The sequence below is a fragment of the Carassius carassius genome, chromosome 20 (assembly GCF_963082965.1).
Source record: "Carassius carassius chromosome 20, fCarCar2.1, whole genome shotgun sequence".
Taxonomy (NCBI): Eukaryota; Metazoa; Chordata; class Actinopteri; order Cypriniformes; family Cyprinidae; genus Carassius; species Carassius carassius.
Genome location: NC_081774.1, coordinates 1,362,476 through 1,386,624, shown reverse-complemented (window position 1 = coordinate 1,386,624; position 24,149 = coordinate 1,362,476). Strand labels below are relative to the sequence as shown.

At 38.3% G+C, this 24,149-nt stretch overlaps 1 protein-coding gene across 1 annotated transcript; it reads left to right on the top strand.

Annotated features, from left to right (window-relative positions):
* The first annotated feature begins 284 nt into the window (after positions 1-284).
* LOC132095702 (protein-lysine 6-oxidase-like) lies at positions 285-8,088 on the top strand. Its single transcript, XM_059500812.1, has 7 exons — positions 285-1,137; positions 1,243-1,351; positions 2,862-2,999; positions 3,832-3,988; positions 7,042-7,137; positions 7,216-7,331; positions 7,771-8,088. Exons 1-7 carry the CDS (start codon positions 408-410, stop codon positions 7,775-7,777), a joined length of 1,353 nt encoding a protein of 450 aa, XP_059356795.1. The 5' UTR covers positions 285-407; the 3' UTR covers positions 7,778-8,088.
* The last annotated feature ends 16,061 nt before the right edge of the window (positions 8,089-24,149 follow it).

The following is a 24,149-nucleotide window of genomic DNA, read 5'->3' as shown; positions in this document are numbered from 1 at the left end:
TCTTAATATATAAGTATAATTTCATAAATAACTGAAAGCTCCAGATTTGCAGCCCAGGACTCCATTGCAGAGACTGCATACGTTTTATAATGTTCAAGTAGCTAAACGCTGATAATTTATTAAACACAGTCAAGCTCTCTCCAATGATCATGGAGGTCTATTTGCATTGCTTTAACAAAACTAACGAGACAGCAGTTTGTCCGGCGAGGAAAGAGTTAAGCGCGAGTCTCTCTGACTGTGCATGCGCGCATGAACTCCCACAATTTGATAAAAGTCCCTCTGCGGCACTTTGGACTGTTTCCAGTCTCTAGAGGACGCTATGCCTTTTACGCACCTCAGAAACCCACATCCACTATCAGAGGAACATCTGTGCTGGGAGCACACATCAGTGACCGTCCAGCTCTAAAATGCATCTCAAGATGCCAAACTTGATTTTGGTTTTCTATTTACTTCAAGGACTGAATAACTTTATCAGCGCGCAAAACTCCGCGCCCTGGAGGAACCGGATCCAGTGGGTCAATAACGGCCAGGTGTTCAGTTTAATGAGCACCGGCTCGGAGTATCACGCACCGGTGGCGTCCAGAAGACTCTCCAGGGTGTTTCTGAGCAGCAGTAGAGATGCTGTCCGAGACAGGACCATGCAAATTCGACTAGAAGCGTCCGATTCTGCGGCTACAAGTAGCGGCAACACCGCGCTTTTGGGTCCTGATCACATGCAGTACATCGCGGCCAACAGCCGCGCACCTGGAGCTAGACAAATGCAGGTGCTTCAACGGCTTCAACGGCCAGGAACCAGATCCAACTTCACCACTCCGTCCGAATACTCCAGCGGCGGAAGAGCCCCGGCTCAAGGGGAAAATACCGCACGGAGGGCGCCAGCGGTTTCCAATCTCCAACACCTGGAAGCGCCAACTGAGACCTCAAACACTTTAACTAATGGAAACTATAACGAAGCGGGGCTCTCCAGAGCACAATCTCCAAATGCAGAGCAGGGAACCACGTCTGAAAGCATGGCAGGAGATGATCCGCGAAACAGGAACACGGTTTTCTATAACATCTATCCGCCCGGCGGTAGAGCGGTAATCCCGCGCCGCGCGCCGCCTGGCACCGGTCACGGCACGAGATACTTCCAGAACGGTGAGCTGCGCGCAAAGTCGAGTTTAGTCTCAACATATGGGGGAAAGTGTGGGATTGTTTTCAAACAGACGTGTTTTAGTGTGCATATGTTGTGCTCGTCTGCAGGTCTGCCGGATCTTGTGCCAGATCCATATTCAATCCAGGCGGGTTCATACATCCAGCGCGTCCAGATGTACGCGCTCCGGTGCGCGGCGGAGGAGAACTGCCTTGCGCGGTGCGTTAGGAATTATGATCCATATATATGTGTGCATTTACACTCAGCGACTATAACAAATATTAAGACACTTAGGTCATAGTTAGCCCTCGTGCTGTGCTGAAAATACTTTGCTTAATTTGGTTTTCACGGTCATAAATCGCATAAACTACTGTTTTCCCCCCCAAATCTATGGTTTTTTTTTTCAGAATCCTGAAAACTTCAGACAATATTCCGTAAATATTTAGCAGTATTTCTTTAGTGTCTGTCTTTTGCACTAATACCATTTTTTTTTCAAAACCTTTATTTTATTAAATCTTTATTTAAAAAAAAATCATTTCTTTCGTTCTTTATTTCTTTTTCTTTCTTTCTTTCCTTCAAAAAATCCGAAACTTTGAGTTTATGAAACGGACCCCATGTGGATTTTTGGTGTATTTCAAACTAGACATTTTTATATACTGTGAATGTTGTTGATGATTTATTAAACATATTCTAACTCTCTGAAGAACATGGAAATTTTCCTGTATTGCTTTAACAAAACTACCGTGACATCAGTTTGTTCAGTAATGAAAAGAGTTAAGAGCATTTTATTATGGTATATTATCTGAACTTATGCAATCAGTTTTTGAGTTAAAAAAATATTATTTGTGGTTCCTTTTGTCAAGGTTCATTCAAAAACTGAGGTGCATATAACCAATCAGTTGCAAAAAGAAAGAAAAAACAAGTTGATAAAAAGTAATAATATATCATATAATGAGACATTACTGTAATCCTTTTTTCACAGGTCAATCATTTTTGATCAGGAGCACCACAGGTGTAAGACATTGGAAATAAAATCCCCAAAAAGTAAAAGATTTTCGGAAGGAAAGTTGTGAGCAAAGTCAATAAGTTTCAGTCCAATGCGAAAGCATTCAACAGCATTTTAGGAAAAAGAAAATCCTCTGGATCAAAATGACCAGAACACATAGTGAGGATTAAAATGTCTGAATAGCACCGCATTAGATACAAATTATTAAAGAAAATGTCATTAATTGTACAAGAATGATGTACAAACACAATATAAGCAAAACTCTAAGACTCTAACTCATAATGCATTAACAAGCTATTTTAATGCAATATGATATCATGCGTAATTGAAACCAGTTGTGATACATTTTATAGCCCTGTGGTTTCTTCTACTAAGACCCTTGTGTGAACTTGACTTCATACATCCACTAAAAACCACCAAAACTCCAGCTGACTTCAAACACCTTCAAAAGATTTAGCATTGAGATTTCTTTATATAATGCAGTCATATTCAAAGATTTGAACGTGTCTGAGGACTTTTTCTTAAGTTTGCAATGTCTTAGCATGTTGAATCATGTGTACTGTACCCTAAAAATGAAATGTTGCATGCTTTGAATAATGCTAAGAGCTTTTAGATGGTCAGTTTGGCTTATTTTTGTGGTGCAACCATCAGTATGGCTGGATGCATGAACTTTCGTCACCCAGAGGTCCATGAACTCATCCTCCACCGTCTTTCATCTTTCAGATCTGCATACAGACCCACAGTCAGAGACATCGACTACAGGGTTCTGCTGCGCTTCCCACAGAAGGTCAGAAACATGGGAACGTCTGACTTTCTGCCTGTCAAACCCAGACATCAGTGGGAGTGGCACAGCTGTCATCAGTGAGTCTAATTAATAATCATTCGAAATAAAATCAGATTTGCAAAAAAAATTAATATGTACAGTATGTATCAGTTTTAATGCACTTATCAAAACAAAAGCACTCAAAATTCTAAAACAGAGTTTTCACAATGTATCATTTAACATAAAATCTGCACAAATATGTTCAAATACATACTACATCAACACAGATGAAGCACAAAAAAGGCTCATGTTTGCATTTTCTTCTGTCTCTGGCCAGAATTCTTATCTTGAAATCAGAATTAGGCGTAAAATAATATCATACGTGTAAAAATGGGCTGGGAATCGAACAGATAGTTGTGATCTGGCTCAGACAGGAAGTGTTTTTCTGATGATTAATAGAGAATACACAACGTCTTCACCTCACAAATGCTAGTCGAAAGCAAAAATGCTACAAAATGCGCATATTTTGAAATCATCAGCCCAATATTACTAGTAAGAAACAGGTATTAGATTTAATTCAGCAAACATGATACAGGGTGATGAGATTATTAATATTATTATTATATAATATGATCAGATTATAAATACTAAAACCTGTACTGTAATGCAATCAGTGCAATGCATGCTTCTTGCTTTTTATAAAATTACAGTAACAGCAGTATTATAAAATACATTATTGTTCAATAAAAAAGTTACATTTATTAGTATTAAAATCAGAATGAACCTCAATACAATCAGAATTTAGAATGGGATCTGTGTTTTATAAATCCTTTGTGAGTGATATGCATTTGCAGAAATGTGTGTTTGAATCATTATAGCGGTGTTAATCATACCACATGAGAAGTGCATGATCTGTGTGATATCTGACAGGCACTATCACAGCATGGATGCGTTCAGTCACTATGATCTGCTGGACATCAACACCGGACTGAAGGTCGCTGAGGGTCACAAGGCCAGTTTCTGTCTGGAAGATACGGGCTGTGATCCTGGATTTCACCGCCGATATGCCTGCACCGCACACACACAGGTACAAACACACACACACACACACACACACACACACACACACACACACACACACACAAACATCAGTATCCCACAATGAACAGCAAGGTTATTACTACAATAAAATAAACAGCTCCATTGTCGTTGCTTGAAGTAAACTTTAACTGAAATGAAATAAAATTCAAAATAAAACTGAAACTTATTTTATTTTAGCTTTGCCAGTTTGACTTGATGTGCTAAAGCTAAAATAAGAAATAAAAATACTAATTTAAAAAAAAAAATGTATTGCCTGAATGCACTGTAAGTCGCTTTGGATAAAACTGTCTACTAAATGCATAAATGTAAATGTACAAATCTATAAATAATAAATAAAACTGACAAAAACACAAAAATACTTTTTAATTAAACTTAACACAGAAAATATAAAAATGTAAAAAAAATTATAAAAGAATCTAATTTAAGTAGTATTTATATACTATTACAGCTTTTATTTATATTTTGCATTAGCTTTTATTTTTGGTAATTTACCATTTTTATTAGTTTTTTTATGTTATTATTCAAGTTTAATTTATTTTTATTTCAGTTTTAGTTTTTATTTCAAGTTTTTTACATTTACATTTACATTTAGCTGACGCTTGCGACTTACAATTGCTATATATGTCAGAGGTCGCACGCCTCTGGAGCAACTAGGGGTTAAGTGTCTTGCTCAGGGTCACACTGGCGGTTCACAGTGGATTCGAACCCGGGTCTCCCACACCACAGGCATGCGTCTTATCCACTGCGCTAACACCACCCCTTTTTCCTCTCATATTTATTATATTTATTATCTTATTTTGTAATTTATTGGATTATTTGATTTATTTGAGCACAAAAGCAGTCATCAGTAGCACAAGTATATTTGTAGCAATAGCCAACAATACATTGTATGTCCCGCAGTCTCTCCATACGTAAAGGAGTCAGAAATGATCACATCTCTTTCACAGTGAACAGTGAGAAGATCCCAATACTAGCAGAACATCCCGTCCGGAGTCTTGGGAAACTTTATACAGCTGAGTTGTCAGATAAGCATATGGCTAATACAGTAATGTTACAACTCACCGAAGGCCTGACGCAGATTTTCTGTTGGGCTACAGACAGGAGAAGGCGAGGCTTGTCTTAGAGCTAAGGGACTCATCTGACCCATCTGTGCAGAACACCAAAGCCCCAGTACGAACAGGTCGCAAGTGGAGGGCAGAATTAGCAGTCGACCAGGCAATCAGAGGGCTGAAACACCAAGAAATTGTTGGCAGGACACAGTCAGGGAGAACTGGCCTGGGTTGGGGGACTACTCCAAAGATGTGGTCCAAAGCCACAAGGAAGGAGAGAAAAGAGCTAGTGATTTCTGAGGTGGTCAGGACAGAGGAGGAGAGCTATCAGTTCAAAGCTCTAAGCCACGCCAGCAAGGACGCTGGACGACCTGGGAAGGAGTAATAAGTAGGACCGTAGGTTGGGCCGACATGTGGAAGATCCCCCAAGCCAGGCTGAGTTTCCTCATAAGGTCCACCTATGACACCCTCCCAAGCCCCAGCAACCTCTGTCTGTGGTATGTCTCAGAGAACTTTGCAATGCCCCAAATCCGAGCCTCCAGCACATCCTGTCAAGATGTAAAACAGCATTGACCCAGGGTCGGTATAGGTGGCGCTATGAACATGTCCTGCAGAAGCTGGCCGAGATCCTGAAGGTACGCAGGGTGGAATTAGCCAGGGAGCGCCTTCCACCGACATCAAGACGGATGATCTACTTCGTCAGAGAGGGAGGAGGGGCCCCTAACATCACGCAGCCGCAGAGATCAGTCCTGGCAGGCAGTTGCGAGTGGAATCTGAGAGTGGACCTCGACCGGCAGCTCAGGTTTCCAACTGAGATCACCACAACCAACCTTCGTCCGGACATCATTCTCTGGTCTGGCACAGCCCGGGCAGTAATTTTGGCAAAGCTCACTGTCCTGTGGGAAGGAGGAATGAAGGCAGCGTTTGAGAGGAAAAAAGATCGGTACCTCGACCTCAAAGCCGAATGCAGAGAGGTGGGGTGGTCAGCTGTCAGCTATCCGGTGGAAGTGGGCTGCAGGGGTTTCGTGGGAGCATCTACCCAGCGCTTCCTGAAAAGCATGGGAGTTACCGGCCCCAAACTAAGAAAGGCTCTGAAAGACCTGACCGAAGAGGCAGAGCAGGGAAGCTTTTGGCTTTGGTTAAGAAGGAAGGACCAGGCGTGGGGAAAGTATGGTTCCTATAGCTGCAGGGGGCGGCAGGCAGACGTCCTTGTCGTTGCTCAACCACCGTGAGATGTTCCGGGATTAATGGAGCGAAACATCAATGAAGGGTGGCTCCCGGCTGATGACCCTGCAGCTACCCGCAATGGCACCGTCAGAGGTGCAACAAGCAGAAATGCTTACCAGGCAGTCACTTGCCTGTGCTACTATCTATGGGTCAATATTATCCATTTCTCTTTTATGCCCAAAAACATAAGGGTATTAAGTAAACATCATAAAGATATTTTCTAAATTTCCTACTGTAAATATATCAAAACTTAATTTTTGATTAGTAATATGCATTGCTAAGAAATTCATCTGAACAACATTAAAGGTGATTTTGACAATATTTGGTTTTTTTTTTTTTTTGCACCCTCAGCTTCCAGATTTTCAAATAGTTGTATGTCAGCAGATTGATTGATTGATTGATTGATGTATAAATCTCAATCAATTTCAAAAATACCCTTATGACTGGTTTTGTGCTCCAGGTTCATTGCTTATTATTGTATTATTGTTGCTGTATTCTTGCATACAACAAATATTATGATTAGTTGTGAAAGCAAAATTTCCAATTTTCATTTAATTTATGTTTTTGTTCTCATATTTAGATTTCAAAATTTAATATTTTATTTTAATTCAGCAATTTCAGTTTAGACAACTATTACTATTAATTTGAGATTAATTTGCGCTTGTTATATTTAGTGTTTTGATTAATAGAAATATTATAGTAATACATTTCTGATTCAGTTATTACAGTATTTATTAACTAGTTATTACTGCTGTGTTTTCAGGGTTTGAGTCCAGGCTGCCACGACACATACGCCGCCAACATCGACTGCCAGTGGATCGACATCACAGACGTCCCTCCTGGAAACTACATTCTCAAGGTATGAGATATAAAGCTGATGTAGAGACACTTTCCAAACGGGATCCTGTTGTTGATGTGGATGTCACTTCCTGTCCAGGTCACAGTCAATCCAGACTTCCTGGTGGCCGAATCTGACTTCTCCAACAACGTTGTGCGATGTGAGGTCATTTACACCGGCGTTTACATCCAAACCAGAAACTGCGTCTTAACTGGGTGAGGAAATGCATTTTTATTTATTTTTTTTATTCAACTGCTTAAATACTTTTACATAACTTTGCATTTTTTTTTTTTTACTTTACACATAATTCAAGAAATGCACACAAAAATGCAAAATGCCTCACATCTCTTGCAAAATGACGCAATGCATTCAAAATATCACAAACACATATCAAAAGCAAACATCAAATATCAATTCCTGTTTGTTACATAGATAATTCTGTTTTGTAAAAAGTGTTTTATGAAACTGAAAACTGAGTCAAAAGCCCAGAATTAGCGTATGGTTTTGCAGATTTGGTGTGTGCTTCTGTTGTCCAAGTGTCAGCTTTCAGAAACTGTGTGACAAGTCAAGATTTTGTGTGCACATTAATATTTCACGAATATGTAATCAGAGCAATAATCCACTACATGTGTTTCTTTCTCTCTGTTTCCACAGGATGTAAAGCCCTCAGGCTGGAGTTGAATTTTAAAGGCCTATATAATAGATTTAATTATAGTTATTTAATTTAAAGCTTTTTTAGTAACTTGAAACACTCCATATAGCTGTTGGAGTAATATTTATAGCAAAGTACTTTATCTATTGTAGATGAGTTTTAGTAGAGCGAGCAATTTGCACAAAAGTGTTTTTGTGATGTTTGCATTATAATAAAATGTAATTTTGCTTTTAAGTTAAATGTAAAAACTATTAATTAATAGATTAGTATGTTAGAGTTTGTATTTATTGCATTGGTTATGAAAAATATAAGCATTTTGTTTTAAACTTAGATCATTGAGGGACATTTTGTGTTATTTTGGCTTTTTATTAGATATTGAGTGCTTTACTCCACAGATCACTAGTGTAAAATATACACTAATAAAGGGTTTGGTTTTCTATGCCGGTTTCAGTTGATATTTCTGTCTTAAACATCTTGAGAAGTTTGCTGCGAGCTTCCTTTGTCTTTGCCATGATTATAAAACCTTTTCCATGAATGCTGGACTTGGATGAACGAGGTCGTTTGTGGTTTGAATTGCAATAAACAGAAATGCAGAGAATGTAATAGAGAAAATGGATTGTGGTTCTTTTCTGAACTCTTTCTTCACTAAATCACCGGTTCATTCAATACAAAAAAGTTCAAATGAGCTCTCAGTTGAGATGTTTGAATGGGACAAACCTTCCCAAGAACCAAGGAATGAGAGCTGAGATTAAATCCAGCCAAAGACATCAGAGTCCGAGACGTTTTACTGCCTCCATCAGTATTTACTGTACATAGGAAAAGTTGAAATGGCTCGAGACATTTCTTTTGTTTTTTTTTGTGAAAGTCTTCAAAATCGAGATGTGTGCTGGGAGATTTTTCACTCTTATTATGACTTTGGAACAGATGTAGTTTATATTTAATTTCTCCTAATGAGCAAAACTTTGTCATTTCTGCTTTTTCATTTTACAGACTCCGAGATGGAAACTTCATATTGTTGAGCTGTAGACATAAATAGGATGAAATGTCTGTTTTCTGAGTATTTACATGCACTTCACCTAATATTTAACTTCCTTTAAAGACAAACAGTCTGTGCATGAAGGAAATCCCAGAATGCATTGGGATGCAGTGCTATTTTAGGTTTATTTATCTGCTATTCTAGTTATTATAATATTTATTTTTAATATTCTTATACTTCGTTTGAATAAAAATTTTAGTTAAACTAATTTTAATTTAAAAATAAACTATATTTGATTTAACTAAACAATATTTAATTTGACCTCAGCTAACATTTAATTTCAAGTCATTTTGTCATTTTATTATATAGTTTTTGTTTTGTAGTTATTTACATTTAATTTTATTTTATTTTCAGCTTTAGTTATAGTTTTTAATTATTTTATTTACAGTTTTCGAGCCTAACTAACTGAAATAAGTTTTTCATCTAATTTATATATTTTATTTCAGCTTTATTTCAATAATAATAAAAAAAGTTTACAATAATAACCCACTGTAATTAACTTATTATTGTGCAAAATGTTGAACAAAGTGAAAGAGAATTAATTATTAATAAATTTCTTTCAATGCTAAAAATTATTAAGTATTGATTTAATTAAACCCATCTAGTTTTTAAGGGAAAATAAATAACCCAGATTTAAAGCAACAGTTCTCTGAAAAAAAGAAAATTTCTGCAAATGTACTCACCCTCATGCAAGATGAGTTTGTTTCTTCATCAGGTTTGGAGAAATGTAGCATTGCATCAGTGTCTCATCAATGGATGCTCTGCCGTGAATGGGTGCCCAAACAGAATGAGAGTCCAAACAGCTGATAAATACATCACAATAATCCACAGCACTCCAGTCCAGCAGTTAACATCCTGTGAACATAGTATGACATTTTAACTTTAAACTTTTGCTTCTGGCTGAAATAAAAGTCCATAATTCATAATAACACTTCCTCCAGTGAAAGTCTGGTCTGAATCAGGAGAGAAATCTGCACAGATCATTCACCGTTCACAAGTCAAATATGTGGCTGGATTTAGATGTGAGAAACAACAGGAGATGGACTTTTTAACTGGAGGAAGTGTTATTTTTCTATTGTTAGACTCATATTTTATCTGGAAACAACAGTTTGAAGTTAAGAACGTCTTAATGCTGGATTTGTTTCAGCTTTTGTCTTCTCCAGATGTTCACTGATGGACTGGAGTGCTGTGGATTATTGTGATGTTTTTATCAGCTGTTTGGACTCTCATTCTGACGGCACCCATTCACTGCAGAGCATCCATTGATGAGACACTGATGCAATGCTACATTTCTCCAAACCTGATGAAGGAACAAACTCATCAACATCTTGCATGGCCTCAGGATGAGTACATTATCAGCATATTTTCACCAAATCAGCAAAAGAAATGTTCTTTTAAACTTTCGTGTGTGTGTGTGTGTGTGTGTGTACTATATATAGTCTCTCCAAAGTCTGCTGTTTAAGCCGGTGTGATTTCATCAGTCTGCAGGAGGGTCTCAGTCTGTTTACTGACACAGAGCTGTGAAGACTCAGATGTTAGGCTACTAAACGCTCCAGCCATGTGTCCACCAGCACTGAATGAATGAACCAATCTCTCTTCTGTCCACCACCAACCCTCTCACAGATTTAGATCAAGTTATTTCTTAGTCATTGTAAACAGAATATAGGAAGTAAAACATGGACATGTTACAATCTTTATTCCACACCTTTCTTTGCTGTCGTCACTATATAGTCTGTTCATGTGAACATATATGTATTATTTTCATTGAATCAATGTTTTACATGATAAAAATCCATCAGAGGATGTTACAGACCGAAAGGCCCTGGAAGGTGAGACACCCTTGAGCCAGTGAGGTTAAGTGTAATGAGAATGAGCACAGATGAAGTGTTCATGTGGAGCAGAAGTTCTGCCAGAACAGATTCTCTTGTGTTGTTGAATGTGTCTGGAAAAAGCCCATTTCCTCTGCTGCTTTCGCTCGTTCTGCTCCGCTCTAATATTGACTCACAGTCATGGTCAGGAACGGCCCATGGACTCATTCTCTGTGTTTCTGTGCCGTTTACAGGACTAAAAATGGGAACATGCTCAACTTGTTATTTACTGTCTCGCTCGGGTCAATAGACGAGCGTTTGTTGTTGAACAGAGAGCTGTTGAAGAAGCTCATTTAAAGCAAGCTATTTTTATTGGCAATTACTGAAAATGTAACAGGTTACAAATTTGGTGTAGAAATATTTTTCACTCATAAATTGCTGGTACATTTCACAAACAATTACTGAGAAATGGCAAATAACACATTTAATTAAATGTGTTTTTTGTTTTTTTTCTAAGTAGAAAGACTTGTAAAACAGTCAATAATCTTAGGGTTTTTTTACATTATGGATCTTTACAATATTTTGCAATTTAAACATTTTCTCAGTCTCTTTTTCTCATTTCACCAGATTAATAATTTTCATAAAAGTAATAGAAATATATAGGCTTCATTTTCTATGAACGCATAATATAGGATTCATTTGTAAATGCTAAATATACACTCTAAAAAAATGGTGATAAATAGCAATAAAATGTATAATTAATAAAGGTAAATAAAGGTAATATTTATTTATTTTTTTGTTTGTTTAAATTTTTAAATATTTCAAAATATATCATATTAAAATATGTACTGATATATATTATATTTTCAAAAGCAAAAATATAATTTTGTTTTCATATCTTTTGATTTTAGGGTAAAATATGACAGGAACATGCATGCACACATTTGTTGGCTTTTAACAATATTTGAAGATTTTATAAATGTAGATGTAATATTACACTGTAGATTAATCAGTAGCTGAATTTGGAACCACTCTTACTGTATTTCTACCACAGAAATATAGGGTAACAATTCATCCAGTGAATTCATTAGTGAGTCCTTTGATATATTTGTGAAACTCGGTAAGGTTGTAGGTGCTAATTGAAAGTGCATAAGAGCGTATGGAGCACGCATGTTCACTTGAAGGAGGAAAGGCTGTTGTTTTGTGAGCAGTTAGCTCCTCTCAAACATGTCATGATGGTGCAGAGAGAGTGTTTGAACAGCTGCGTTCAGAGGATCCACAAACACACGCAGCCTAATGAAGACATTCCCACAACTAACTAACAATACATTAGATTACGTTTTTACTGTAATGTCATACACTTGCACACTAGCAACCACCGTCACAACATCTTATCAACTGTACATGCAACATACAGTATGATTTATTTTTTGTTTCATCCACAAAATCAAAGTGTGCTGCCATCAACATTGGAGAGGTCTTACAGTTTTTTTCGAGTGCTAAATGACAGTGGGCACAACTGGAGTCACATGTGCAAAACTCTAACTACAGTCTGCACAGCAGCAGTTCATGTGGACCAAACTTTAGTTCGTTTTTCATTGCTTGAACACAGTTTTCCAAACTCTACACACTTATCCCACGACTTTAACCAAAACCTGCACAACACTGTGGATTTACAGCACTTTGTTCAAATGCTAACACACTGCTGTCAAAACTGTGAACCACACATTCAGAACAGAATAGATTTCAAACACTGCTGATTACAATTTCAGGATTAGCCCAGAAAATTATTTGTTCGAATTACAGTATGTACTTTTAGTTTCTACCTTTTTTTCTCATTACTGTAATTCTGTAAATTACTGCAGACTATTATAGCAAACTGCTAATTTTCATTTACCTTAAAGAATTATTATCTTCTAAAAATGTAAATAAATCATGTGAAAGAATGTCCCTCTTTTCTTTGAAGAAAATATTACTTTGTATGAAGTCACTGAAATTGTTCAAACTGTAAAGATGAAAAGTGAGTATTTTCTGTAGCTATTGGTGTTTGATGCTAGTGTTTCTCCTCTCGGTGTGTTCTGAGTGACGGTGTGTGTTATCTCAGTGAGGGTTGTGTGTAGTGTTTCTCCTCTCGGTGTGTTCTGAGTGACGGTGTGTGTTATCTCAGTGAGGGTTGTGTGTAGTGTTTCTCCTCTCGGTGTGTTCTGAGTGACGGTGTGTGTTATCTCAGCGAGGGTTGTGTGTAGTGTTTCTCCTGTCGGTGTGTTCTGAGTGACGGTGTGTGTTATCTCAGTGAGGGTTGTGTGTAGTGTTTCTCCTCTCGGTGTGTTCTGAGTGACGGTGTGTGTTATCTCAGTGAGGGTTGTTTGTAGTGTTTCTCCTCTCGGTGTGTTCTGAGTGACGGTGTGTGTTATCTCAGTGAGGGTTGTGTGTAGTGTTTCTCCTCTCGGTGTGTTCCGAGCGACGGTGTGTGTTATCTTAATGAGGGTTGTGTGTAGTGTTTCTCCTCTCGGTGTGTTCTGAGTGACGGTGTGTGTTATCTCAGTGAGGGGTGTGTGTAGTGTTTCTCCTCTCTGTGTGTTCTGAGTGACGGTGTGTGTTATCTCAGTGAGGGTCGTGTGTGGTGTTTCTCCTCTCGGTGTGTTCCGAGTGACGGTGTGTGTTATCTCAGCGAGGGTTGTGTGTAGTGTTTCTCCTCTCGGTGTGTTCTGAGTGACGGTGTGTGTTATCTCAGCGAGGGTTGTGTGTAGTGTTTCTCCTCTCGGTGTGTTCTGAGTGACGGTGTGTGTTATCTCAGCGAGGGTTGTGTGTAGTGTTTCTCCTCTCGGTGTGCTCTGAGTGACGGTGTGTGTTATCTCAGTGAGGGGTGTGTGTAGTGTTTCTCCTCTCTGTGTGTTCTGAGTGACGGTGTGTGTTATCTCAGTGAGGGTTGTGTGTGGTGTTTCTCCTCTCTGTGTGTTCTGAGTGACGGTGTGTGTTATCTCAGTGAGAGTTGTGTGTGGTGTTTCTCCTCTCTGTGTGTTCTGAGTGACGGTGTGTGTTATCTCAGCGAGGGTTGTGTGTGGTGTTTCTCCTCTCTGTGTGTTCTGAGTGACGGTGTGTGTTATCTCAGTGAGGGGTGTGTGTAGTGTTTCTCCTCTCTGTGTGTTCTGAGTGACGGTGTGTGTTATCTCAGCGAGGGTTGTGTGTGGTGTTTCTCCTCTCGGTGTGTTCTGAGTGACGGTGTGTGTTATCTCAGCGAGGGTTGTGTGTGGTGTTTCTCCTCTCTGTGTGTTCTGAGTGACGGTGTGTGTTATCTCAGCGAGGGTTGTGTGTGGTGTTTCTCCTCTCGGTGTGTTCTGAGTGACGGTGTGTGTTATCTCAGCGAGGGTTGTGTGTGGTGTTTCTCCTCTCGGTGTGTTCTGAGTGACGGTGTGTGTTATCTCAGTGAGGGTTGTGTGTGGTGTTTCTCCTCTCGGTGTGTTCTGAGTGACGGTGTGTGTTATCTCAGCGAGGGTTGTGTGTGGTGTTTCTCCTCTCGGTGTGTTCTGAGTGACGGTGTGTGTTATCTCAGCGAGGGTTGTGTGTGGTGTTTCTCCTCTCTGTGTGTTCTGAGTGACGGTGTGTGTTATCTCAGCGAGGGTTGTGTGTGGTGTTTCTCCTCTCGGTGTGTTCTGAGTGACGGTGTGTGTTATCTCAGCGAGGGTTGTGTGTGGTGTTTCTCCTCTCGGTGTGTTCTGAGTGACGGTGTGTGTTATCTCAGTGAGGGTTGTGTGTAGTGTTTCTCCTCTCTGTGTGTTCTGAGTGACGGTGTGTGTTATCTCAGTGAGGGTTGTGTGTGGTGTTTCTCCTCTCGGTGTGTTCTGAGTGACGGTGTGTGTTATCTCAGCGAGGGTTGTGTGTGGTGTTTCTCCTCTCGGTGTGTTCTGAGTGACGGTGTGTGTTATCTCAGTGAGGGTTGTGTGTAGTGTTTCTCCTCTCTGTGTGTTCTGAGTGACGGTGTGTGTTATCTCAGTGAGGGTTGTGTGTGGTGTTTCTCCTCTCGGTGTGTTCTGAGTGTTTCTCCTCTCGGTGTGTTCTGAGTGACGGTGTGTGTTATCTCAGCGAGGGTTGTGTGTGGTGTTTCTCCTCTCGGTGTGTTCTGAGTGTTTCTCCTCTCGGTGTGTTCTGAGTGACGGTGTGTGTTATCTCAGCGAGGGTTGTGTGTGGTGTTTCTCCTCTCGGTGTGTTCTGAGTGTTTCTCCTCTCGGTGTGTTCTGAGTGACGGTGTGTGTTATCTCAGCGAGGGTTGTGTGTGGTGTTTCTCCTCTCGGTGTGTTCTGAGTGTTTCTCCTCTCTGTGTGTTCTGAGTGACGGTGTGTGTTATCTCAGTGAGGGTTGTGTGTGGTGTTTCTCCTCTCGGTGTGTTCTGAGTGTTTCTCCTCTCGGTGTGTTCTGAGTGACGGTGTGTGTTATCTCAGTGAGGGTTGTGTGTGGTGTTTCTCCTCTCGGTGTGTTCCGAGCGACGGTGTGTGTTATCTCAGTGAGGGTTGTGTGTGGTGTTTCTCCTCTCGGTGTGTTCCGAGTGACGGTGTGTGTTATCTCAGCGAGGGTTGTGTGTGGTGTTTCTCCTCTCGGTGTGTTCCGAGTGACGGTGTGTGTTATCTCAGCGAGGGTCGTGTGTAGTGTTTCTCCTCTCGGTGTGTTCTGAGTGACGGTGTGTGTTATCTCAGCGAGGGTCGTGTGTGGTGTTTCTCCTGTCGGTGTGTTCTGAGTGACGGTGTGTGTTATCTCAGCGAGGGTCGTGTGTGGTGTTTCTCCTGTCGGTGTGTTCTGAGTGACGGTGTGTGTTATCTCAGTGAGGGTTGTGTGTGGTGTTTCTCCTCTCGGTGTGTTCTGAGTGACGGTGTGTGTTATCTCAGTGAGGGTTGTGTGTGGTGTTTCTCCTCTCGGTGTGTTCTGAGTGACGGTGTGTGTTATCTCAGTGAGGGTCGTGTGTGGTGTTTCTCCTCTCGGTGTGTTCTGAGTGACGGTGTGTGTTATCTCAGCGAGGGTCGTGTGTGGTGTTTCTCCTGTCGGTGTGTTCTGAGTGACGGTGTGTGTTATCTCAGTGAGGGTCGTGTGTGGTGTTTCTCCTCTCGGTGTGTTCTGAGTGACGGTGTGTGTTATCTCAGCGAGGGTCGTGTGTGGTGTTTCTCCTGTCGGTGTGTTCTGAGTGACGGTGTGTGTTATCTCAGTGAGGGTCGTGTGTGGTGTTTCTCCTCTCGGTGTGTTCCGAGTGACGGTGTGTGTTATCTCAGCGAGGGTTGTGTGTGGTGTTTCTCCTCTCGGTGTGTTCTGAGTGACGGTGTGTGTTATCTCAGTGAGGGTTGTGTGTGGTGTTTTTCCTCTCGGTGTGTTCTGAGTGACGGTGTGTGTTATCTCAGTGAGGGTTGTGTGTGGTGTTTCTCCTCTCGGTGTGTTCTGAGTGACGGTGTGTGTTATCTCAGTGATGGGTGTGTGTAGTGTTTCTCCTCTCGGTGTGTTCTGAGTGACGGTGTGTGTTATCTCAGTGAGGGTTGTGTGTAGTGTTTCTCCTCTCGGTGTGTTCTGAGTGACGGTGTGTGTTATCTCAGCGAGGGTTGTGTGTGGTGTTTCTCCTCTCGGTGTGTTCTGAGTGACGGTGTGTGTTATCTCAGTGATGGGTGTGTGTAGTGTTTCTCCTCTCGGTGTGTTCTGAGTGACGGTGTGTGTTATCTCAGTGAGGGGTGTGTGTAGTGTTTCTCCTCTCAGTGTGTTCTGAGTGACAGTGTGTGTTATCTTAATGAGGGTTGTGTGTAGTGTTTGGCTGCACTGAGTCTGTTTTGAGCCATGTGTTAAGAGTTGTGTTGCTTGGAATGAGTTTTGCAGGTGATGTGAACTGTTTAGCTCAGGTGACTGTTGCTAGTGCAGACTGTAGTTAGAGTTTTGCACATGTAGCTCCAGTTGTGCTCACTGTCGTTTAGCAATCGAAAAAAACTGTAATATTTTGATTATCAGTATTTTTTATTTACACTTTTACACAAAGTTTTTTTATTGCATTTTAAAATTATTTGAAAGTTTTTTTTTCAATCCTTACAGCTGGGAAAAGTAAATGCCTTAAAAAATATTAGAACAGTATATTGATTAATGATTAATGTGTGTGTGTGTGTGTGTGTGTGTGTGTGTGTGTGTGTGTTTGTGTTTGTGTGTGTGTGTGTGTGTGTGTGTTTGTGTGTGTGTGTGTGTGTGTGTGTGTGTGTGTGTGTGTGTGTGTGTGTGTGTGTGTGGCGCAGTCTCTCTGGCACGTCTGCATTGGCACAGTCTCTTCCACACAGAGTGGAGAAATTCCTCAGCTACTGTCAGCCCAAAATACCAGGGAAAAAGTCTTAGTCTGAACGCAAGATCATGAGCTCGAGACAGAAAGACATTTTGTGTGGATTTATATATACATCTGCTAGACATGCATAACATAAACATGCAATGTTCAGCTGTGAAACATGCTGACACGGCACAACTCAGAGAACATGCTGTCTGCTCCAGACCACGGCTTCTCCCTGGATTCAGCCGTTCAAGAGCTCATAAACATCTGTAGACAGTATATTTTGATATTGGTGGCAAAAAAATTATATTAGAATAAAAAGTAAAAAAAAAAAATTATATATATATATATATATATATATATATATATATATATATATATATATATATATATATATATATATATTAATATATTATATTGCTACTCTATGTACGTCCCTGATACCTTTATTGTCATTTAAGTCTATTCTAAAACAATTCTATTTAAAAAATAAAAACAAACATTATATATATATATACAGTACAGACCAAAAGTTTGGACACACCTTCTCATTCAAAGAGTTTTCTTTATTTTCATGGCTATGAAAATTGTAGATTCACACTGAAGGCATCAAAACTATGAATTAACACATGTGGAATTATATATGGAATTATATACATAACAAAAAAGTGTGAAACAACTGAAAATATGTCATATTCTAGGTTGTTCAATGTAGCCACCTTTTGCTTTGATTACTGCTTTGCACACTCTTGGCATTCTCTTGATGAGCTTCAAGAGGTAGTCACCTGAAATGGTCTTCCAACAGTCTTGAAGGAGTTCCCCGAGAGATGCTTAGCACTTGTTGGCCCTTTTGCCTTCTGTCTGCGGTCCAGCTCACCCCTAAACCATCTCGATTGGGTTCAGGTCCGGTGACTGTGGAGGCCAGGTCATCTGGCGCAGCACCCCATCACTCTCCTTCTTGGTCAAATAGCCCTTGATGCCTTCAGTGTGACTCTACAATTTTCATAGTCATGAAAATAAAGAAAACTCTTTAAATGAGAAGGTGTGTCCAAACTTTTGGTCTGTACTGTATATACATATATACAGAGTTATACAGAGATATACGTCACATATATATATATATATATATATATATATATATATATATATATATATATACTGTATATATGTGTGTATGATTTTCTATATACATTTTTAAATAGATATTTAAAGGTGCATATACTTTTTCAATACAAATAATAATAATATTTAAAAACATTTTTTATTGTATTTAAAATGTTAAAGAGCATTCAAGCTACAGTTTTTTACAATCACTTTGTTACTATTTTCAGAACCTTGATGTCATTTTTCACAACTCTAGACACAAAACTCACAACCAATGATCAAAATGCACATTTTTCAAAACTCTAACCCTTTTCTCAATTGCTTGGATACAATACACATAAAACTTAGATCATTTGTTCATTCAACAAAAATCACCTGTTCAATATGACACAACTTAACATCAAAGTGCAACTATTTCAAAAGGCAGTCCACACATTACATTTCAAATGAGTGTCTATTCATTTCCCTACAATGATCTAACTATCAATTGATACAACTGCTCAAAATGATAAGTAACTGTTGCATTACTCTTAGTATGGAAACTCACAAACAATCTTCCATGTTTACTGTAAATCATGAACGTTTCAAGATAACGAGATTCATTGTCACCAATTAGCGCGGAGCATGAACCAATTAGACTACAATATCCATGGATGTAGCCTAATATTTTATCATAATGCTTCATCAGAAACTGTGTCTATGGCCCCAAATACTGTACCACCTTTTCAGACTATTTACAGTATTGACAGTAGTTTTGTGACCAGGCCAAATAGTGGAGGCAGAGGCAGAATTCTAACTGACCAACAAGAGCAGGCTGTGGTTGATTTGGTTGGGGCCAGAAATGATATTCGCCTTACAGAAATTCGCCAGCATATCTTGGACAATGAAGACATGTTCAACAATGTGGGATCCATAAGTTTGCCGACTATTGCACGCATACTACAGTTTTTTACAATCACTTTGCTACTATTTTCAGAACCTTGATGTCATTTTTCACAACTCTAGACACAAAACTCAAAACGGTTATCACTTGTAACACGGGCTGTCTAATGTTCAAAACATTGCCTTGCGCGTTCACATCTTTAAAGAAATCTTGCACTTGCACAATCATTGGTTCAATACACAACTTTACTGTGAAATACCATTGAAACATAACTATAGATCACCCACACACAAGCAACCGATAGTTTCACTGTGTCATTGTTCGTACAATCATTAAATATTGTAGAACAAAATAGGTGATACAGGTTTCATTATGGTACTACATGTACAGTAAATACATCTCTGTAAAAGTACTGCAGTAGTAGAGAGAATACTACAGACACAGTGGAATCATTGAACAAATTTTGTAATATATTGATGCAAAACACTACAGTACTGTACAATTACAACATAGGTGTATTTGAATCAAAGCAAAAATAATTAGCTATGAAATTGAAACCCACCACACCATCTTCTGATATAGCCGCACACATGGTAATGTTAGCCGCACGTTGTCCAGGTACTTGGATGGTTTCCCACTGGCCAATGAAATTCTGACCTCTCCTCCTTGTCTTGGCCAGATAAAAACCTGCCTCATCCAAATATATGAATTTGTGATGGTCATCAACAGCATCCAGCTCCATCACCCTCTAAAAATACATTTTGGAAAGAGATTTAGAGATTACTGTACAATGTAGAGTTTTTGGGAATGTTTTTACAACAGCCATCTTGAAACTGAACTTACCTGAACATACTCAGTCCTTATTTGCTTCACTCTGTCTGCATTTCTTTCGAAAGGCACACGGTATAGTTGTTTTATAGATACCTGGTGCCTTTTTAGTATGCGTGCAATAGTCGGCAAACTTATGGATCCCACATTGTTGAACATGTCTTCATTGTCCAAGATATGCTGGCGAATTTCTGTAAGATGAATATCATTTCTGGCCCGAACCAAATCGACCACAGCCTGCTCTTGTTGGTCAGTTAGAAAGTTGCCTCTGCCTCCACTATTTGGCCTGGTCACAAAAGTACTGTCAATACTGTAAATAGTCTGAAAAGGTGGTACAGTATTTGGGGCCATAGACACAGTTTCTGATGAAGCATTATGATAAAATATTAGGCTACATCCATGGATATTGTAGTCTAATTGGTTCATGCTCCGCGCTAATTGGTGACAATGAATCTCGTTATCTTGAAACGTTCATGATTTACAGTAAACATGGAAGATTGTTTGTGAGTTTCCATACTAAGAGTAATGCAACAGTTACTTATCATTTTGAGCAGTTGTATCAATTGATAGTTACATCATTGTAAGGAAATGAACAGACACTCATTTGAAATGTAATGTGTGGACTGCCTTTTGAAATAGTAGCACTTTGATGTTAAGTTGTGTCATATTGAACAGGTGATTTTTGTTGAATGAACAAATGATCTAAGTTTTATGTGTATTGTATCCAAGCAATTGAGAAAAGGGTTAGAGTTTTGAAAAATGTGCATTTTGATCATTGGTTTTGAGTTTTGTGTCTAGAGTTGTGAAAAATGACATCAAGGTTCTGAAAATAGTAACAAAGTGATTGTAAAAAACTGTATATACATTTGTAATATATAAATTACAAAAAATAATAATTTATATAATGTAATATAATGTAATTTATATATTTGTATATAATGTAATTTATATATTTTGTAATATATAAATTACAAAAAAAAAAATATATATATATATATATACGGTTTCGGTACCGTTGTATGTGCTTTGTTTATGGAAAAACTATACTATTATATGTTTGGTTACCAACAGAATTAGCTTTCTCTTTTTACTATTTTTTCTTTTTTTGTGAACCATCCCTTTAAATTCATATTGCACATACTGCAGAAACAAACTATCTTCCTCACTATTTTTGTCTTGTTTTTCTTCTCTAGGAAGGAAATTTGCTCTGAATTTTATTGTATAGGCTGCTTCTCATCAGCTGTGTGGACATTTTAGGAAGTTAAAAGAAACAAAAACACAAGTGATTTTGAATTACTGCAGCAATTTTTCATATATTAAGTCATACTTGCTTGTCTTTATGTTTGACTAAGCAATGCGTCCAAGACTCATCTGTGTCTTAGCTGGCAGCCATGGCCAAAAATAATGACTGTGTTTGACTGACCTTGTGCGCTCGGCTAACCCACAGTCACTTAGCGGCTAGTCACGAGGAACACAGTCGTTAACCTACACACCGTTTGTCTTTCTGGAGCCAGACGGGTGAAGAGAGGGGTCACTGAATGAGTCATCCACGCTCAATATTTGTCCACTCCGCCTGGAGTCCAGCAGATTGAGTTTGACTACAGGAATCAGAGGATCCTGCGTCATGACACGACCATGAGGCCTGATTCAAACATCACACGCTTTACGTTTTTTTGAAAAAAATTATTACATTAAAACACGTCAAAAATCAGTATGTGAATGAAGTAAATTTGTTATATATATATCTGTATATATCATTTATTAATTGTATTACTATTATTATTATTTTATTTATTTATTTATTTTAAATGACATGGCATGAAAATTAATGACTTTTTTCAGGACAATTAAATACTTCAGAAATTATTTTTTTCTACAAATAAATATTAAATATATTGCATTACAGAAAGGGTGAATTCGATTTTTTTTCTGCATTACATTTATGAGCATTTGTGGGGAATTTGTTCAATTTTCATGTCAAAATGTGAAAATGCAGAATAAAATATAAAAATATAAATCAAATAAAAAAATTAAACAAAACAAAAAACAAATATTTCCTTTGATTTCGGCATGAAATATGACCTAACATGTTCTCTGATAGGTTTGCAGATGCTAAATGACTTAAAAAACAGTTTGACTTTTGTATTACTATGCATATATCTCTTAGTTATACATTATAAAGACTCAAGGCATTCACCCCCTGCCTGAACAGATGCATGCTGGGATGTGAAGTGGCCCCTCAGAAAGAAGTGAGAAACTCTCAGACAAGATTTAAATAAACAGGGACGCAGACGCTGTCTATACCTTCCCATGCAGAGCTCTAAATTATAGTGCAAATATTAGTCAGACTGGAGGAATACTGGCATTTGCAAATACTGAATGTGAGAAAGCCATTAGGAAAAAGGGCCCAAACCATGCAGCTATAAAAAAAAATATATAGGGTCAATATTTTTATAAAAAAGTATCTTCTGTTCATCAAGGCTGCATTTATTTGATTAAAAATACAGCAAAAGCTTTAATATTGTGAAATATCATTAAAATTAAAAAAAACTGTTTTCTATTTGGATATATTGTAAAATGTAATTTATTCCTGTGATTCACAGCTGAATTTTCAGCATCATCACTCCATGCTTCAATGTAGGATATCTTCATTAATTACTACCATTCCTATTTAAAAAATCAGAATTGTTTAGAAATTATAGTCATTTATTGATTTATTTTGCTTGTAAAATCAGAAGTCACAGAGAATATAATATACACACTTAATGTTTTATTTCATGTGAGCTACATTCACGTGTCAGTTGCGTCACCTTTCTGTCATTGTGTGGTCTGAAGCGCCCTCTATCGGCCACAGAGTGAAAATTCCACTACATGATTTTAACAGTCTATAAAGATGGCTTATACTGGCTTTAAATACTGATTAAATAACTCCAGTCCACAGATGCAATACTGTGTTAGGATCCACCGACATGAATCCAGAAGTATAAACTCTGTTTCAGCAGATATTAGCTGTATACCTCTCTGAAGTGGTTTTATGAGCTGCCTTTGAGGCCATGATAATGTTCATTAGCTTTAGCTTAACATAATTCCAAATCCTTCAGCCTCCCTGAACAACAATAACAACAAAATAATAATAATAATAATAATAATAATTTCAATCTTTGGTCTAAATAATAATAGTAAAAAAAAAATTAAAAGAACGTTCTCTTTTTAGGCATTTCAGCTGTCTACCCTGCAAACAAGGAATGTTCTCTCAAAGTTATGGTAAGAAATGTTAAAAAAACGTTTTCTGGTTTTTATGAATGTTCTGAAAATTTGTCTCTTAAGATTTAGAGAACATTTAAAAGTAACGTTTCTCTAATGTTTGCAAAATTCTAAAATGGAATGTTCCATTGAAGTTCACATATAACCAAGAAAAATGGATTTAAAACTGTTTGTAACAGAAGTAACGTTCTTGGAACATATTTCTGTTCGCTGGGCACTAGTCAGAGTCTTTCAGATCCATGTGAGGGCTGGCGATAGTTTGCATAAATCTGAGAGCTCAAGTCATCATTTCCAACCTAAAGCAGCTTATTCCTCGGTTGTGATTCCTTTAAAGGAGAAACACGCAGATATCAGGTCACAGGTTAGTTAAGAAGGGCAGCTTGTTCCAAAAGGTTTACACAGCAGCACAGCTAGAGATAGAGAGAGAGACACCCTGCTGAAGTAACCCCAATCAGCTTTAGCTCACTCAGCCTAAATAACAAGTACAATGTATGTTCAAGTCCCATGAAATGGTTTGATGAGCTTGGTTTTCTTTCCTGTGAGGACGTATTTCCTACTGAAACAGGAACTAGGTCTCTTTTTTAAAATTCATTAGTTTATGTCCCAGCCCCGCAAAACTACACTTAGTGGACCAAAGCCAAACTATACTTTAAAAATGAATAAATTCCAGTCACTTCCTACCAAATGTTTGGAGAAGGAAATAAATATGAGCATTAGTGCAATCAAAGACACGGATGAATCATCACTTGTAACTTGCTATTGCTGATTACAGAGGCACTTGGATTTAATCTTTTAAGATTGGGGCTGTTTTCAGTCTAGAGGTCATTTTAATAATTTAACTTTAAAAAATTTCCAAGTGCATTTATTTCATTAATATAAAATGTAATATTAAAAAGTTTATTTTTTACAGCAACAGACATTTCTGAAATCTGATAAAATGCACATATAACCAATATATATATATGTATGTATTAAATATCACAAAAGACATTTATAATTCAGTTTAGCACTTTCAATTATAGCTATTTATTTAAATTTAAGTTGATAGTTCTGAGTGTTTCAGAACTTTGCTATACGGCTGCTAAGGTGTTTTTTATGTAGTTGCTAAGGATCAGAATTAAGAACCACTGGACTATGCAAATCCCAGCAAACAAGATCAATATTTTTGGCCCGATTTCCTG